Source organism: Achroia grisella, unplaced genomic scaffold, assembly GCF_030625045.1.
Source record: "Achroia grisella isolate CSIRO2021 unplaced genomic scaffold, CSIRO_AGI_Agris_v1 utg295, whole genome shotgun sequence".
NCBI lineage: Eukaryota > Metazoa > Arthropoda > Insecta > Lepidoptera > Pyralidae > Achroia > Achroia grisella.
In genome coordinates, this window is record NW_026712783.1 from 702,627 (window position 1) to 720,848 (window position 18,222).

Sequence of the window (18,222 nt, forward strand, 5' to 3'; positions counted from 1 at the left end):
ATTAGCTTATGCAGTACACAAGATTGGACAATATAGCAATATATACATTGCAATATATTACAATAGTCTATTTTCATTATTGTGATAACAATTGTCTTATGTTGTACATATTCATATTATAAAATCATGACATTTTGTGCAATTTACTGTATGGAGAGTTATAACTCATCAAAAGGCAAATACTCTCACTGTTGCGACTCAATATATATATCCAAACATTCTGTATGTACACAAATATTAACTTATTTCCAAAAACTTTTATTCATATTCATAACACTAATAGTAAATTTAAAGACAAACTTGTTGCTCAAGTATTGTTTAGAAAATTCAACAGGTTTCTTGTACAATCAATAATACAATCAAGAGCCAACAACATTAATTTCTGGCTTTACCAAAAGCCTTTCTTTAGGTTAAAAGACAACTTCATAGTTTACAAAACTGAACCATGTAAGAATAGTCTTACCTGTAATCTATCACTTTCTAACATGTCACATATTAATTGGGTGCTTATAAATTTCAACAATCACTAAACATTGTCTCAAATGACAAATGTACATAGCTACAGGCACCTGTACAGGACCTTTAAGTACCTTTATTGATCAACAATGGCTGCTAAGGGCCATTCTAATGAATTTCAAGAGAGCATCAAAGAAGTGAACCAATTGCTCAAACATATAATACATTCAATATGAGCATACATATAATATATAATTCCAGCATAATATGACACCTTTGAGGAATTGGATATCATTTCTAGGTGCTTTTTCAACACATTAATAATCAATATCATATGATTATGATACCCTCGAGGATCCTACTAGATCTCAAGTGGATTTTATACTAATTAATAATTAAATAAGGAACTATTAATAATAATAGTTTACAGTTATTCGGTTTTTAACATTGGAGTTTACTACCAATTGTTAGCCATTGCTATATATATGTACATTTATAAAATTCAAAACACAGCAAGAAATAAATATAATAATTGTACTATCAGAGTTAACTACTATTTTCACTGAGAGCTTCACAGCTAATCATGAGATAGCATCTAAAATGTCTTTAATATGTAATATTATGAAATATAACAAGTTATGTAGCTTGTATCAGTTTATGTCAACAATATACTGTGTCTATCTATATTAATATGCTTTATTAATTCATTAATAAACACATATAAGTATCAACCAATATAATATATATATGACAGTATCTCAATTTGGGAATATAACCACAATCAAGACATATACCTGGACTATGCCAGTGATTGTCATTTATCTGAAATGGGATCATCAAACATATATGTGTACCTATGTAAAGAAATAATAACAATTCTTCAATTCAATTCACGTAGAACAAACACACAAAACTGAACAGTAAGTTTGACTAATTTACTGTGAATTAGCAACAAACTCAGCAATTTATTGTTTATTACACTGTTTATATGTATAACATGGTATGTGTTCTCATGTTCAACCTGTATGTCAACATAGTTAATGTAACTGTTTCTAATCTGTTGATATTCTATCATACTCTATCATAGGCATTAATAACATAACAATAGTTACTCTGTATTTTAAACTAATTAGATATCCATGTTGTTTTATACTTAATGTATTCATAATACTTCTTTCTTAGGTATATTGTATACCTCAATATCGTGCTACATGTCATGTCATTACTCTCGCAAGTTATCGTACATACTAAATCTATTTAATATGTAGAAAGCAATTCATCCAAAAGTTCAATAAAACAAGTGAGATACTGCGTTTAATGGTATGCGTGTTATTAACGTAAATTCACTTACCGCAACTTCTAATCAGAATTACCTTACGGTCGAATTTGTAGGCGGGATTGGTACCGCTTCTGAACTTTTAAAATCACTAGTATCCTGACGATTTAGGCGTAATACCGGTTAGTCAGGGAGAGAAACACCTCAATGCCTCCAATATTCACAATTACCTATCTCTTATTTGTTTTTATAATAATATCAACACTTCAACTTTTTCGCTCCCAAAAACTCCCGCTGCCTCCGTTCAATTATCCGTCATCCACTTGTCAATGTCACATAGATTACTTTTGCTCTGGCCTCTGACGTTCCGTTTCAGGTTACATGATTATTGACTTTACCATTTTTAATTAATGGTGCGTCACACGATAGTTAACATAAGTAAGTAATTATATATCATGATGATGATGATAAAGTAATTATTTATTTTAAAAAGTTAAAGGTTTACAAAACCTTAAAATTTTTAAAATAAATAGTCTAAAATATAAATAATAACCAAGTCTTAAAATTGTCTAAAATATAAGCTGTCAATGTCACTTTGACAGCGTAGCGTCATTTTGAATGTCAAACTTTTGTATGAGTTTATTTATATCGTCGTCCCAAATTGAACTTTCGTGCCTTTGTGCGTTCTATACAGTAATAAAAATGGACGATTACCCAAAAATTAAAAATACAAAAGCCCCGGACGTGGCCGTCAGCGCTGTATTAGTACCGAGCCAAGATTTACCCGCCGAAACACCCACAGTCTCCGGATATGATTGGGAAAACGGTACTGATTACAACAAAATCTTGGATAGTTATACATGCTCTGGTTTCCAGGCCACCAGCTTCGGGAAGGCAGTACAAGAGATAAACAAAATGCTCAAATGTAGATCTGTAACTCTGACTGAAGAAACCAGCGACCCGTATGAAGAGGATGCCTTTATTAAGAAAAAAACTAATTGTACATTATTTTTGGGATACACTTCTAACATGATATCGTCTGGTCTGCGCGAAACGATTACATTTTTAGTGAAAAACAAGCTCGTTGATTGTATAGTTACCACAGCTGGGGGTGTGGAAGAGGATCTCATAAAATGTCTCGCACCTACATATGTAGGCGACTTTAATTTAAGTGGCAAAATGCTGAGAACTCGCGGCATTAATAGAATCGGTAATTTATTGGTACCGAACGATAATTACTGCCGTTTCGAGGAGTGGGTTACTCCTATACTTGAAGAAATGCTCGACGAGCAGATCAACGAAGGTACTGTTTGGACCCCATCGAGAATTATAGCACGATTAGGAGAGAGAATAAATAATGAGAGTTCCGTCTGTTACTGGGCATGGAGAAATAGTATTCCGATATTCAGTCCGGCCTTAACTGATGGTTCGCTTGGTGATATGATGTATTTTCACTCCTACAAACGTCCAGGACTCGTTATAGACATATTGGGTGATTTACGCAGATTAAACACTATGGCTGTTAAAGCTAACAACACAGGAATGATCATATTGGGTGGTGGTGTTATTAAACATCATATATGTAATGCAAATTTAATGAGAAATGGCGCTGATTTTTCTGTATATGTTAATACTGCTAATGAATTTGATGGAAGCGATTCTGGAGCGCGCCCAGATGAGGCAGTCTCATGGGGCAAGATTAGAACAAATGCAACACCAGTAAAATTGTATGCCGATGCCACTCTAGTATTCCCTTTGCTTGTGGCTCAAACATTTGCTAAATACCACTTCAGTAGTAAAAAAAATGTATAATTCTCTGTTATTTATTAATTATTTTATTATTATATTTGATTAATATATTATTATATTAAAAAATGTCTATTATTTGAATTTATAAATTTACATAGCAGTGAAACAGTGTGACTAACTCCATCTGTTGTCGAGTAGTTGAAACCAATAAGCAACTACAGTCTACTTTCTTCGTTTAGAAATCACCGTTTTCAGACTACAGCATTATTTAATATAACGACGTTCATTAATTCCTTTAAAATTACAACCGTTCAATTTAAAATGTATTTTATCTACTAAGTAAAATTTATTTTAAAGCTAACTTAATGACCGACTTGATAGTGATATCCATTATTTCTGATTCTGAACGATACCGGTGAATGAACTGTCAAATATGTAATGAAGTTAGCCGCTGTCTGGATTCCATAAAATTGCGTTAGTGTACATCTGTGTAAGGTATTATTACAGATGTGTGCTATAAGGGCACGACGGCCCACCCGCCGTTGACGGGCGAAGCAAACCAAAACTCGTCCCTACCTTTGCTTGCAGTCCGATATTTACCGGGGCGTTGAGTGCCGGTAAAACTGTTTACAAATCCGATTTTCAAGTATAATAATGCAAGAACGTGTATTTTCTTCGGGTGTTCAAAATTAAAAATGCACCGACGGTTTTTAAAAATCGAACTGTAACGCTCGTTAGTGGTGGTCACTGTGAGAATAGTGAAAAATGTGTTTGTTCCGTGGGACATTGTTTTTGTTCCTTCTGCTTACTGTATCCGGTGAGTCCTTTAGTCCTGCCGTCTATTTTTAGTATTTTACGGTCATTCGGCGCAGATTTTACTGGTCGGCGGTGTTTCTTCATTATAGCATCACTTTGATCTCGTTGGACAGGAAAATAAAACAAGATTCTGTTTCTTTGATGTTTTATTTGTCGCGATGAATGACATGCTTTCAGTATTTCAATAGACTAAAATACATTTCAATACATACTTTTGTAGATTTTATAAAAAAGGATTTAAAGTAATGAGTTGTAATATTTTTAGCTCATAAATGTAAGATATTTAACCTTTAGTATTTTTTAAATCACAAATAACAATTAAGGCATTATGTTGTTGTGTTATATTTTTTCTTTTTTTTATATCATTGGCTAGACATACAGTGCATAGAAATGCACTATACTTTTTCACACACTCTTGTTCTAAAATTGATTTTACAATTTTTTCAATTATAAATACTGATCCATCCAAACTAATAATATAAAGAGACTGAATTTTATAATGAAAAAAGTAAACCACAGCACCTGATTGAGACTTTCTATTTTTGAATATTATTTCAGAGAGATTCCAGTGTCACACAGGCTATATCATGTTAATAATAAAAAGTTTTCAGCATTCAGATATAGCCGGGATGGGCCATCAATATTAAGATTTGTTATAACTATATATTTAGTCTTAAATATATATATATATTATTCATTATACATATAAGGATATAGATTAACTTTAAAAAGTATTGCTGTTTAAAAAAACACTGAAAAAATAGTTTCTTACTTATTTATTCTAGATTTATTTTGTGAGAAATATTTTTGATTACAGTAACATATAAATGTTACTGTAATCAAAACAAACTCACAGCTCAATTGATGAAAAGTGGCAACCATCTAATATACACAAACATGGATATCACCACATCTTGTTCCTGAAGAATCTATCACTCATTGGATCCTATTTAGAACCTTTTTCACACTGAGAATTTTATTGAAAACATTTTTTGAACATTTTTAGAAAAAATGAAGTACTCTTTTCAACTGTTTTTTGTGTGTTAGCTCAGAACTTTTTTCTATATGTACCAATTATGATTATATTTTATAATTTTGAACATTCTCATATGGTCCAGATAAGTTTGATTAACATGTGACCAGTAGCTTTTAAGTTATCCTCAACAATGTAATTAAAGTCTGCTTTTTTCTTAGTCTGACGCTGTATTATTGTAATTAATTAAATTACAATTAGTTACATAGGTATCATTATTGCAAAGAAAAATTGTGAGCAAAATCTGAGATGAAATGGGTCTAGAATGATAGAGAACTAATAATATACATGATTAGCTCTTATCCGCTACTTTGTCTGCACTTGCAGTTTCATCCCATACTTCACCCCTTCCAGGCTCAGTCATGTCAGTTGTTATAATATGACCTTAATCATCATAACAAATTTCATTAAGATCCGATTATCCATTTAGGTTTAAAAAGGCATAGTAGTCAAAATCTTTAATTCACTCAGCCTATAACGCACGTCATTCCCTCGGAATGATCCTCCGTCCAATTCAAAAGGGGATCGAAATTACGACGGTCTGAGCCGAGGTTCGAACCCCCTAGCGGTGCCCACAGACAGTCGTATAAGTCAGGCGGGAGTTGGTCCTTAGCCACTCTAAGTCCATCCGAAGAATTGTAGGGCCATCTGCACCTGCCCCCTATCGTTAGGTGAAGCTGTAAAGGTTTAGCAGGACTTCAGCTGCTCCATAAGTCCATACGCAGGTTTGTAGTGCCATCTGCACTCGCTCCCTATCGTTCGATGAAGCTGTAAAGGCCAGCTGCCCCAACAGCATTAGAATAGTTCGAAGAAAAATACGCGTCATAATTTTTACCACTATCCTTACAGTACAACTTCGACTAGCTACTTCAGTTGGGAAGAACTGGCAAGAAACTCAATTTCTATAATAATAAATTTATTTGTAGATTTTGAATACATACATATATGATGTTATACAAAAACATGGCCCTTGCAAAATCTGCTTAAATCAAGCGTACAAATCTTAAAGTTAATTAAATTATCGATTTTTTATATAATTATTAATTATTGTAGTATGTTCTATGTTTTTTATGTTATTTTTTAAATCAGATATTTTAACAACAAACAGACAGATACTCTTTCGTAATTATAATCATGAATCCATTCACAGCTGTAACTCAGCTCAGACTTGGAGACTTCTTAAATCATTGGGTATTGGCAAATCGTCTTTTTCAAATTGTCCTCCTAATTTGGACTATAATGCGCTCAACCAGCATTTCTCTTCGCCTCCTGTCTCCGTTGCTGACAGTATCAAAACTTTTACTCTTGATAATCTTCGCCGCCAGTCTAAACCCAACTGTGAACCATTTTACTTCAAAATCATTAGCCAGTGTGACGTTAAAAAATCTATCCTTTCCATTTCCTCCAAGGCAGTCGGTGATGACAATATTTGCTTACAAATGATTCGACTGATAATTGACGAGCTCGTGCCCATAATTTCTCACATAATCAATCATTCTTTGGTCACTTGTTCTTTCCCGTCTGCCTGGAAAAATGCTCGTGTAATTCCCCTTCCCAAAACCAATAATCCTAGCTCTTTTAACGAATTTCGTCCCATTTCTATTCTACCCGTATTATCCAAAATTTTAGAAAATGTTGTTCATGAACAATTATATTTCTATCTATACAGTAACAACTTACTATCTCCCTTTCAGTCGGGGTTTCGTCCTGCGCATAGTACAATTTCTGCCTTACTCAAAGTTCTAGATGACATTCACCTTGCTAAGGATAATAAACAGCTCACAATCCTTACTTTATTAGACTTCAGCAACGCTTTCAATTCTATTGACTTCGATATCCTCCTTGGCGTCCTTGATTCTTTTAACGTATCTCCACTGGTATTGGAATGGTTTGATTCATATTTGAGGGGCCGCAGGCAGTGCGTTCATCTGGATGGAATCACCTCAGACTGGTGCGAATTGACTGCCGGCGTCCCTCAAGGTGGCGTTCTCTCTCCCTTACTTTTTTCTGTTTTCATTAATTCATTGACAAAAGTACTCTCTTGCAACTTCCATCTCTATGCTGATGATCTGCAACTGTATCGCAGCTTCGAACTCCGATCCATAGATAACGTCATCTCCTTGGTGAATACGGATCTCGATGACATTTGTGAATGGGCTAAGGCATATGGTCTGCTCGTGAATGCTAAAAAATCACAGTCCATCATTGTTGGCAGCAAATATATGGTGAATTTATTAGATACAACGCACATACCGTCAGTAGTATATAATGGAGATATAATATCATGCGTTAAAACTGTAAAGGATTTGGGTGTTTACATAGACAGTGACCTTTCTTGGTCTTCTCACATTAAGCACGTTAGTAAGAAAATTTACGGGGCAATTCACTCCTTGAGGCGTCTTCAAAGTTTTCTGCCATTCAAAACGAAGGTCGAATTATCCAATACGCTCCTTTTACCTCTTCTTGATTATGCAGATGTTTGTTTTCTCGATGCCACTGTCGAATTGCTTAGCAAAATGGAACGTCTCCAGAACGTGTGCATTCGCTTTATTTTTGGTTTGCGAAAGTTCGACCATATATCACAGTACCGTAAACAGTTAAAATGGTTGCCCTTTCAACTACGACTTAACGTACACGTCCTCAGTCTTTTATACAATATATTGCATAATCCTTCTGCACCTTCCTATCTCCGCGAACGTTTCCATTTTCTCCATCCGACAGAAGTACACATTCGATCCCAAAATAGATTAGTCTTACGGACTCCTGTACACTCTGGGCAGGCATACTCAAACTCTTTTGTTGTGTCGGCTATTAGATTGTGGAATTCATTACCACACGAACTGCGTGACAGCGCTAGCATTGGTATATTTAAAAGCCGCTTAAAAAAATATTATCTTTCACAATGCTGACGTATTATTATACATATATATGTATTACAATTATATATTAACCGAAACCTTATATATTATTTATGTACAATTTATGTATGTCTATATATTTATATATTTGTGTATGTTTATTCCTTCTTATAGTGTGACTTATTAATATTTATATAATTTTAATGTCTTCCTTTCCCTTTTTTTTCTTCTCTTTTCTCGTACACGTATGTATGGCTGATCTAATGACCAAATTATCCTGTAAAATTTTCTAGGTTTGCTGGAAGAAATCTCTTTTTAGAGATAAGCTCGCCCTTGTACATTACTTTTATTTTATTATTGCTATTTTTTTTTTCCTGTGTGTGTACAATAAAGAATAAAGAAAGAATATAATATTAGTATGGTATAAACCCTACACCCGGGAACTGCTCGGAGTCTCTATGTCATATGGACCCGGCAAGCGCACGGTGAATGCTGAGAAGTTCGTCTTACAGTAAAAAATAAAAAAATAACTTAATATATTAGCAGGACCGTCTTTCACCCATTAGAGACCCTGGCCACATTAAGGTAATGGGGGACCTATGACCATAGTAATAAAGCACTATACTGTTAGAGTAGACTAAGTCATTTTAAACACGACTCTTTAGAGATGTATATGGGGGGACCTTCAAAATAAACAAGGCAAACATAATTTTAAAGTCGCATTGTGATAAAGGGTTCAAATTCTTTGCTAGACATTTATAAAAAAAATAACAAAAGGAACAAATTGACTATAGTCGGTAAGCGTTTGTTAAGACTGATTTTCAGGTGAGAGTAGCTATCGGTTTTCGTTTGGTAATGGAGTAGGGACTAGACTAGACTAGGGGGCCCCAATCCATCGCGGGGCCCTGGGCACGGACCCAGTGGGGAAGAGGGGCCTGTATATTAGACTATAACATTGAATACGTTGTTTAAAGTCAGTCATGCAGAAATGCATTCTGTGAATAAGTCCACTGTAATATGAGCAGTGTTAGGTGCTAATGTGAGTCATAACATTGAACAATGTTACTGCTATCCAATTCCAAGCAAAGAAAGGTGATATTGTTTAACAATAAACAGTGTTAGTTGCTTAATTAGCGTAATAAGAAGAGACAAGCTACTTCATACAGGTGCTGTGGGCGTTATGCATCTATTGTTGATTGGTAAAAAATTATATCTATATTAATAATAATAATCTCAGGCCAATTCACACAGCGCCATCTAGACCCAAGATAAACTAGGTAAAACTTGTGTTATGGGTACTAAATAACTGATACTAATACATAGATAGGTATATATATTTTTTATAAATACGTATATAGTAAAGACCTAGACCGATACAAACTATCATACACATGAATACAAATGTTTGTGCCGTGCGAGGAATCGAACCCGCGACCATCGGAAGTGAGGCGGTGTGCTAAACCGCTACACCACCGAGGTTACTAATTGGAAAAATTGTATGGTAATATGTATATTGTAATAATGTTGGCTGAAGGGAGGGCGGAGGTACTCCTACAGGGACAGCATTTTTTAAATTTTTGTCCCATCTTGAAAGAAATGAAAATCCGGGGCTGTATCTATTACTATATAACGGCAATATCATATTTTAACCCCTATTTTTAATACGTGAAGCAAAATTTTTGTAATTAAAGTTAATAGGGGTTTATTTATGAAAATTGCGTGGACGGGACGGCTTAGTGTGAAATTCCGAACACTTATAATTTATATTTTATATAGATTGGAGTGCAGCATACTATTTTTTTTTAATTATGCATAAGAAATACAGCAGATCAATAAATAAAACATCATGAATTTTACACACATGAATATATACTCTTTTGTTTATTGTTAAGATGTGTGGTCAAATAGATTAATATAGCTTGTATTTGATTCATTTAACGTTTAGTAAGACTACTATATATATAGTCTGAAGTTATAAATGTTAAATTAATTATGGAATTTCGACCACTAGTAGTTTTTTGAAGACTGATAATGGAATAATGAACCCGTCTGCGCTAACACAGAGTAGGAGGTCAGGTTAGTTTGCCCATTGTGATTAAATTACCTTAAATTAACGATGTTTTTTTTTTCCAAATATGAATATGGTTCACCCGTCTGCGGTAATGGTTTACGCTGGCATCAGTGGAAGATGATAAGATGAGCATGAGGTTTTTTTTTATGGATGATAATGGAATGGTGCACCCGCCTGCGCTATCGGTTTACGCTGGCGGGGCACCAGTGGAGGATGATAAGACGATGAGGTCAGGTCAGTTAGCCCATAGTGACAAATTCACCTGGAATTTATCATGATGGTTTCCAGGGGGAACCGCGTGGAGGTCAACCTGACATGGTACATTGCTAGCAATAGGGTCAATAGTCCACATTACTATCAATCCCCATTCCCCCTTGAGCATGAGGTTAGGTTAACTGACCTAACCTCATGTTCATTTTATCCAGCTTATCGTGACAAATTCACCAGGAATTTATCTAGATAGTTTCCAGGGGGAACCGCGTGGAGGTCAACCTGACATGGTACATTGCTAGCAATAGGGTCAACAGTCCACATTACTAACAATCTATCAGGAATTTATGACAAATTCACCAGGAATTTATCTAGATGGTTTCCAGGGGTAATTACTTGGAGGTCCACCTAACATAAAAAAAGTTGCAAAAACGGAAAATGTGACGCAAACAGCGGCGTGGATTAGTTAGTTTACAAATAAGGTTTTATTCGTATAGACCATTGCGTTGTCTCGAAATGTTCAAATAATAATAAACAAAAATACCTAATGAGGGCTCTATGGTCGTATATCATGTTTTTATTGGTTCAACTAAATTAGTTTTCGGCCGCCGACGGCGCCTCGGGTGCAGGGGCGTCTACCTAGTCTGCCATATTTTTTTTTCTACATTTTTGCTACAGATCGTTAACAGTAAGAAGTTCGTACTACGGCCTAAAATCTTCATTCCACTAATATTGCTTATATAAGATTATATTATTTTTTATTTATTATATTCTTAAGAATCTTTTTCCGTTTTAGTTATTAAATAAAAAAAAAATGAAACTTTGACAGATTGGTGGGAAGAGGATTGTAGTGTGGACTAATGTGGACTAATAATAATAAAACCAGCAAAATCTGAGAAAATGCGACAATAATAATAATTTGATATATAATTTATCATTTTTGCTCACAAACACAATCACAACAAGACATGTAGTATTTTTTATAAAAAAATGTTAAAATTTATTATTATAATCGAATCGATAACTAATATAACCCATTGCTAGCAATGTACAATGTGAGATTGACCTCCATGAGTTAAATTGCAATTTGCCAAGATGGTCTGACTGACATGACCTCATATTCATCTTGTCATCCTCCACTGGTGCCCCACCAGCATATACCGTTAGCGCAGGCGGGTAAATTATTCCATTATCGACCATTAAAAAAAAACTACATTAAAACTACACACGCATTATGCATCTGAGATTCTACCGCATCTAACAAAAAGAACTGATGATCTTAAACCGCCTGAATACATCTTCATATATTTTGATCATGACAGATTTCAGAGAAAAAACGTATCATAATCGGTCTTTTCGTTTAGGAGTTATGATGCCACAAACAAACACGTCAAACTAACGATCTCTTTTTGCATATAGGGTTAAAAATGGAAACCAGTGCCGTTTATGTACATACATAGGCGACCGCGACCGCTTACCACTAGGTTGGTCTTCTCAGCTGCCCATTCCAATTACACAAAAAAGGAACATTACGAATTAAAAAAACACAAACCAAAAACAAGGAGCACGGAATCAGTCTGATTGTTAGGTTTGGGGATAAGCAATCGAGAAATCAACGGTAACTGCGTAAAGGAAACGGTAGCGATGCCACAGTCTGAAACGGATGCAGTAGTTCAAATATAAATTGAACTGAGATATAGTTTGTACTTTTTTAATGGATGATAATGGAATAATGCACCCGACTGCGCTAACTGGGTACTAGTGGAGGGTGATAAGATAAACATGAGGTCACGTTAGCCCATCGTGACAAATGTATGATAAATTCACCAGGAATTTATCACGATGGTTTCCATGGCAACCTGCGTGTATGTCAAACTGACATAGTACATAGCAATGGGGTCGTGAGTCCACATTTTTTTTATGTATGATAATGGAATGGTGCACCCGCCTGCGCTGACGGTTTACGCTGTCCGGGCACCAGTGGAGGATGATAAGATGTACATGAGGTCAGCTCAGTGAGCCCATCGTGACAAATTCACCAGAAATTTATCACGATGTGTTCCAGGGGGAACCGCGTGGAGGTCAACCTGACATGGTACATTGCTAGTAATGATGTCATGAGTCCCCATTACTACAATCCCCTTCCCCTGAGTAATTATAACAATCAAACGCACAACCACATTGTGGAATCTTATAGAAATGGTATTTCCGAACCGATATATTGAAACCTTCAGGAAAAGAGCTTGTCTCTTCTTAAAAGGCCAGCAACGCAAATGCAATTCCCTTGTTGTTGCTGGTGCTCATAGGCGGCGGTAATCACTTACCATCATGCTTGACGACCTCTTGACTTGCCGAGTGTGAGTGTGTGCTTGAGTGTCGAGTCACTGGTTCGATTCCTCGCACGGTACTAACATTTGTTTTCATGAGTGTGATTGTTTGTATCGGTCTGTATATTATGTACCCATAACACAAGCTCTGGTTAGCTTGGGACTAGATGGCGTTGTGTGAACTGTCCAGGCGTATTTTTATTATGCTTGAAATAAGAAAAGAAAAGTTAACAGACAGACATTTTTGCATTTATAATGTTGGTGTGGATTTTGAGGGCCTCAGTAGTCTAGCTGTTTACCTATGATGTTTACTTATGATGGTCGCGGGTTTGATTCCTCGCAAGGCACAAACATTTATTCACGGGTGATTGTTTGTATCAGCCTGGGTGTTTTCAATGTATAATATATATGTATTTATAAAAAAAACATACGTATTCGTATCAATTGTCTAGTACCCATAACACAAGCTTTAGCTAGCTTAACTTGGGTCTAGATGGCGCTGTGTGAATTGCCCTGAGATCATTTATTTATATGTATAGACACTTTTGCATTTATAATATTGGTATAAATTTAATTGTACTACTGCAATATTTACACTGTGTTGTTACGGAACTGGGTACTTTACCCCTACGCGCGGGGCTCACAATACGAGCGCGGTGCAGGGGCGCGCAACTATAAAACCCGACATATTTACGAGCATCATTCTCCCCCTGGTCTTGCTTGTGGTACAAGTCACAAGCGGTTATGAACTCAAGAATTTTAATAAACATAAAATTTAAATAGTTATGTAAAAAAGTTTTTATTCTCAAACTATTACGAAAACCATATTTATTGCTTATATGTATATGTGTGCAATGATGAAAGATTGAATAATAGATAGCTTATATCCGTCTTCGGGGTACAATCTATGTTCACGTCAAATTTTTTTAAACTTCGTTTAGTTGTGAAGAGGTAACAAACAGACAGACAGCACTATCGCATTTTTAATATTTGTAGAGATTGAAGCCAATGAAAATATTTTGCAAAATGTTTCCAGATACTTGCTACTAGTTTTTTTAGGAAGATGATGATAAAACAGCGCTGAAGTCAGGTCAAATCAATAGCACCTCATAGCGAATTGTCAAACTACGATGGTTTCCAAGAGACCAGCGTGGAGATCGACCTGATTTGATGTATTATTAGCTATGGGATCACAAAGTCCTCATGAACCCTCCCCCACTTTCTAGTTGCTGTTACTTCTTTTAACATTTGTATGTATAGTTTATATAATATGGGTTTAAAAATATAAACGCATTAAAGCCAATATCATTAAACTCATTAACGTCAACGAAGTTATACCGCGTCCTCCTATGATCTTGGACCACTTTGAAATTCATAGGAAAATTCGGTGAGCGATAAACTAAATTCGACTGTAACACTTATTTTTAAAGAGCACATTCGTATAATCCAGTAGGTGGTATCGTAACTTCTCAAACGGCGCACCATGCGCCACCGTCGCTTTTTTACTCTATTTGGAAGGAATATTTTGAATTTAGAATTCGCTGTTCCAAATTTGAAATGTCGAAGTTTCTTTTGTGCCGGTATTATATATTATTTTCGGTTCCTATAACCATAAATATACAGAAAAATAAAATAAAACATAAGAACAAGAATTATTCTTTTATATATTTTTTTTAAAAACTACTACTACTAACTAACATTTACTATATCAGCGTAAAATATCCCAAAACAATTAATGTTAGAGTTTTGCCTCTATCTCCCTGCTGTTTGTTTTTGTAGGGACTTATCTCAGAAAGGGCTAAACTGATTTCTATACAATTTTCGCAAATTTTAGTAAGTAGCAATAAAAATTTTAAATTTTGTAATCCAATCGGTAACAAATAAAATTTATTATTGGTATTCTGACTCCTGCGGCGCAAAAGAAGTCACGGGCTTACCTAGTTGCGGTAGTAGTGTAGTACCTACATCTAATGCAGCGAAACGTATAATCATATAAAAAGCAGAACCATAAAGCATAACCCTGTAACGCTCCAGTGTAGTGTGTTCATTTGTAGCCAGCCAGTGGTCATATCCAAACCAGGGTTGCCTACCTTACAAATTAAAATTTCTTAAAATTTTGCCTGATACAAAAAAATACTATAAAATTTTATACCTTAACTCAATTAGGCTTTCTAACCTCGTATATCATAGTATTTTGATCGATGCTCGTAGTTCAAAATTTTGTACAACTTGGTACGATAATGTCTTCATTGGTACGTGCCTTGTCCAAAAATCTTGTACGGTTGGCAACCCTGATCAAAAGTTACGTGTAAACGCAATTAAATCGTAGCACACACGCTTACGAATCGCACCTACACTACGCAGTGTCAAGGAGTCGCTCGTCACAGCGTTTGTACGCGAGTCAAATGTACTAATAAGATATTTAAAATATGGAGTCTGAATTAGTTTCTGTATGGGCAATTCTATATTTAAATGTGTGTTCTATATTTAAATCTTGGTTTTACTCTGTTATTTTTTCATATATATATTTAGGACACATTTAGGAATCGATCTTGTTTTTTTTTTATGTAACTGGAATTCAAATTGCTAACGGCAGGGGGAAGGGGATTGGTGGCAGTATGGATTAATAACCCTGATGCTAGCAATGTAGGGCTAGATCCCCGCGGTTCTTTCTGGAAACTACACGTTAAATTCCTGGTGAATTTGTCACGATGGGCTAACTGTCCTGACCTCATGCTCATCTTATCATCCTCCACTGATGCCCCACCAGCGTAAACCGTTAGCGCAAGCGGGTGCACCATTCCATTATCATCCATAAAAACCATAGACAACGCAAGTTAATACTTAATTACAAAGTTGATACAACATGAATATTGCATCCGACGGTCACTTCAAAGTTGCATCTATGGAAACGTAATTAAACCGCAGCGCGCACGCTAACGAATCGCTCTCCCAGCGTGTTGAGGATGTCGTTATAGGGTTTGGATATCGTGTGTGTTGAATATTCAACGTTAAAAGTATGTGCTTAAGTTAGAAATTTGAACGGTCGTTTTCAAAATATTAAAAAGTAAAAATATACACTTTGCAATTTCGTTTATAAAAAAGTAACAGTTTTTTTTTAACTTCAAAACGAGAAAAAATCAATTTGAGGGCGTGTGATCAAATAGGTATATGTGTACAACGTTAAAAATCTATAACATAGGTACGTACCTAGAAATAAAAATAAAAATTGTGTGAAAAAATACATTATTTATTACATCGCACTAATATTATAAACGAAAAGTTTGTCAGTTTGATGTGAGTTTTGAATGGATTTTGATAAATCTTGCATATACCTTATACCTCAGAATAACACATAGGCTATAATTTAAAAAAAAAATTGGATGAAAATGTAATGAAAATCTACCCCGCAATTTCGTCTGCAACTTGCCCACGTCACTCGCACGGGTGAGCTAATTAAAAAATAATATAGTTTTTTTTTCTATTTTAATTTCAAGCCTTTCAAATTTTAAGTTCTAACCTCGGCTTAACCCGTTATATTACGAATCGCGATAGAAATTGACAGGGGATTGACCGGGAAGGGGAGTGGGAGAAATATCTGATATGCAATATAATATAATATCTTTTGAGGCAACACCTAATTTGTTTGGTGTTACAAGTGTTCGTGGGAGGTGGTTATCATGAACCATCAGGCTAGCCGTATAATGTTTTCCTCTAAAAAATGTTCAGTGATTGTAATATTTTCTTTTGTTTTCAGGTTTCGAGCCGTCTCACGCTTTAGAAGGTATTTTTTTACACCTAATATACATAGAAAACACCCAGAAACAATAATACTAATGAATACAAATATTTGCACCGTGCGAAGACACGAACCCGCTACCATCGGAAGTAAAGCGGTGTTTTAAACCGCTAGACCACCGAGACCGTCGAAAATATTAAATACATAAACTGGTTAAGTTAATAAATATAATTAATTCAGTTGTAGTGGTTAGAGCAGACCAGATCAGTCCAAGTACAAGCGTTCGTTCACGAGTATTATTTATTTATTTATTTTTTTTAGGAAGATTAACGGTGTAATTTTACATGTTACTTGTCATATCAAATTGTCCTATGCCAATTAATAATCTTCGCCAATAGTATTAACAGATTAAATTTTTCATTATCCAATTTTAACAAATCGAAGTAATCACGTGACAGTGTTTCAGTTGTAGTTATACAGTACAAGTAAATAGACTAACATACCCACAAGTAGCGATGTATCCACAGAACACACAAATAAAGTACGGCTATGTACCGTTAAAGAATTGGTTACATATGAGTTTCCTAACTGAGGCAGTGCTGGAACAAAACAGGTCAATATCATGTGGTACTTGGTTAAAGGATTTACATGCTCGTAAAACGAAAGTGTTCTCTCTGTGAAAACTCGAAAGTGGTCCTGACTGTAGGGACACTTAATATGGCTCTTTGTCTAAGTCTTAGGGTATTAGTTCTTAAGTTTATTTTTGATAGCAGCTCCGAGCAATCAATTCTTCCGTTCGCAATATTCATAAGATCAGATATCGTTAATATTTCGTCTCATATACAGGGGTAGAAAGTGATACTTTCTACATCTGTCATAGTAATCTACAGAGCGTCATTTACATTTAAAATCCAAGTACGCAAGAAATCTTTTCTGGATGGCTTCTATACGGGATTTATAAACCTCATAGTGCGGATTCCATATTTGGGATGCGTACTCTAAGTGACTTCGAACATATGCACAATACAATATTTTTAAGGTTTTAAATAGTATGACGATATAATAGTCAAGTTTTCCAAATATTTCGGCCGTGTTACAACCGCTATGATCACACATAGACGTGTCTGAGTGTAGTACTATTATATGATACATTCTCTTTGACCGGCTGCGACCTGCCCTTGCAGCGTGACCTTTGTACAATATCAGATACCAGGGTGTCTTAAATCGATATTATGACTAGTTATTCCCCGCGAATTCAAACGCGGACATAAAGCCTAAATATGACATGGATAAAAAATAGTCTGTAATACATATGCTTCTCGATCCGAAATGCAACATATATTTTTTTTAGACAGCGGGAATGACAATCTAATCATCATCACCGTCACCATCATAACCATCATTATTGCCTTACCTTTATCCCAATATTATATTTAAAAAGATATAAATGTAAATAATCACATACGTGGAAGTCAAGAATTAACAAAACAGGAACATCAGACCATTTCGCATTAAGCATATTGACGTCTTAAAACCTAAGCGTTAAGTATATTAAAAAGGAAAGATTTGTTCGTAGTGAATAAAAAAAAACCTACTTAACTCATTTATAAAATCCTATACAGGGTGAGTTGGAAATTGTATACAAAGTAAAAAAACAAGATAAAATACTCATTAAGCTGAATGAACT

At 35.1% G+C, this 18,222-nt stretch overlaps 2 protein-coding genes across 2 annotated transcripts in view; both read left to right on the top strand.

Annotated features, from left to right (window-relative positions):
* The first annotated feature begins 2,402 nt into the window (after nt 1-2,402).
* On the top strand, nt 2,403-3,571 carry LOC131843323 (probable deoxyhypusine synthase). Its single transcript, XM_059191949.1, has one exon. The coding sequence runs from the start codon at nt 2,435-2,437 to the stop codon at nt 3,542-3,544; it is 1,110 nt and encodes a 369-aa protein (XP_059047932.1). The 5' UTR covers nt 2,403-2,434; the 3' UTR covers nt 3,545-3,571.
* Nucleotides 3,572-3,669: 98 nt separating this feature from the next.
* Nucleotides 3,670-18,222, top strand: part of LOC131843324 (tyrosine-protein kinase-like otk) — a 39,337-nt gene continuing 24,784 nt past the window's right edge. Inside the window, exon 1 of the mRNA XM_059191950.1 lies at nt 3,670-4,298. Within this exon, the coding sequence (XP_059047933.1) occupies nt 4,247-4,298 (52 nt within the window). The 5' untranslated portion in view covers nt 3,670-4,246. The remainder of the gene's footprint in view (nt 4,299-18,222) is intronic.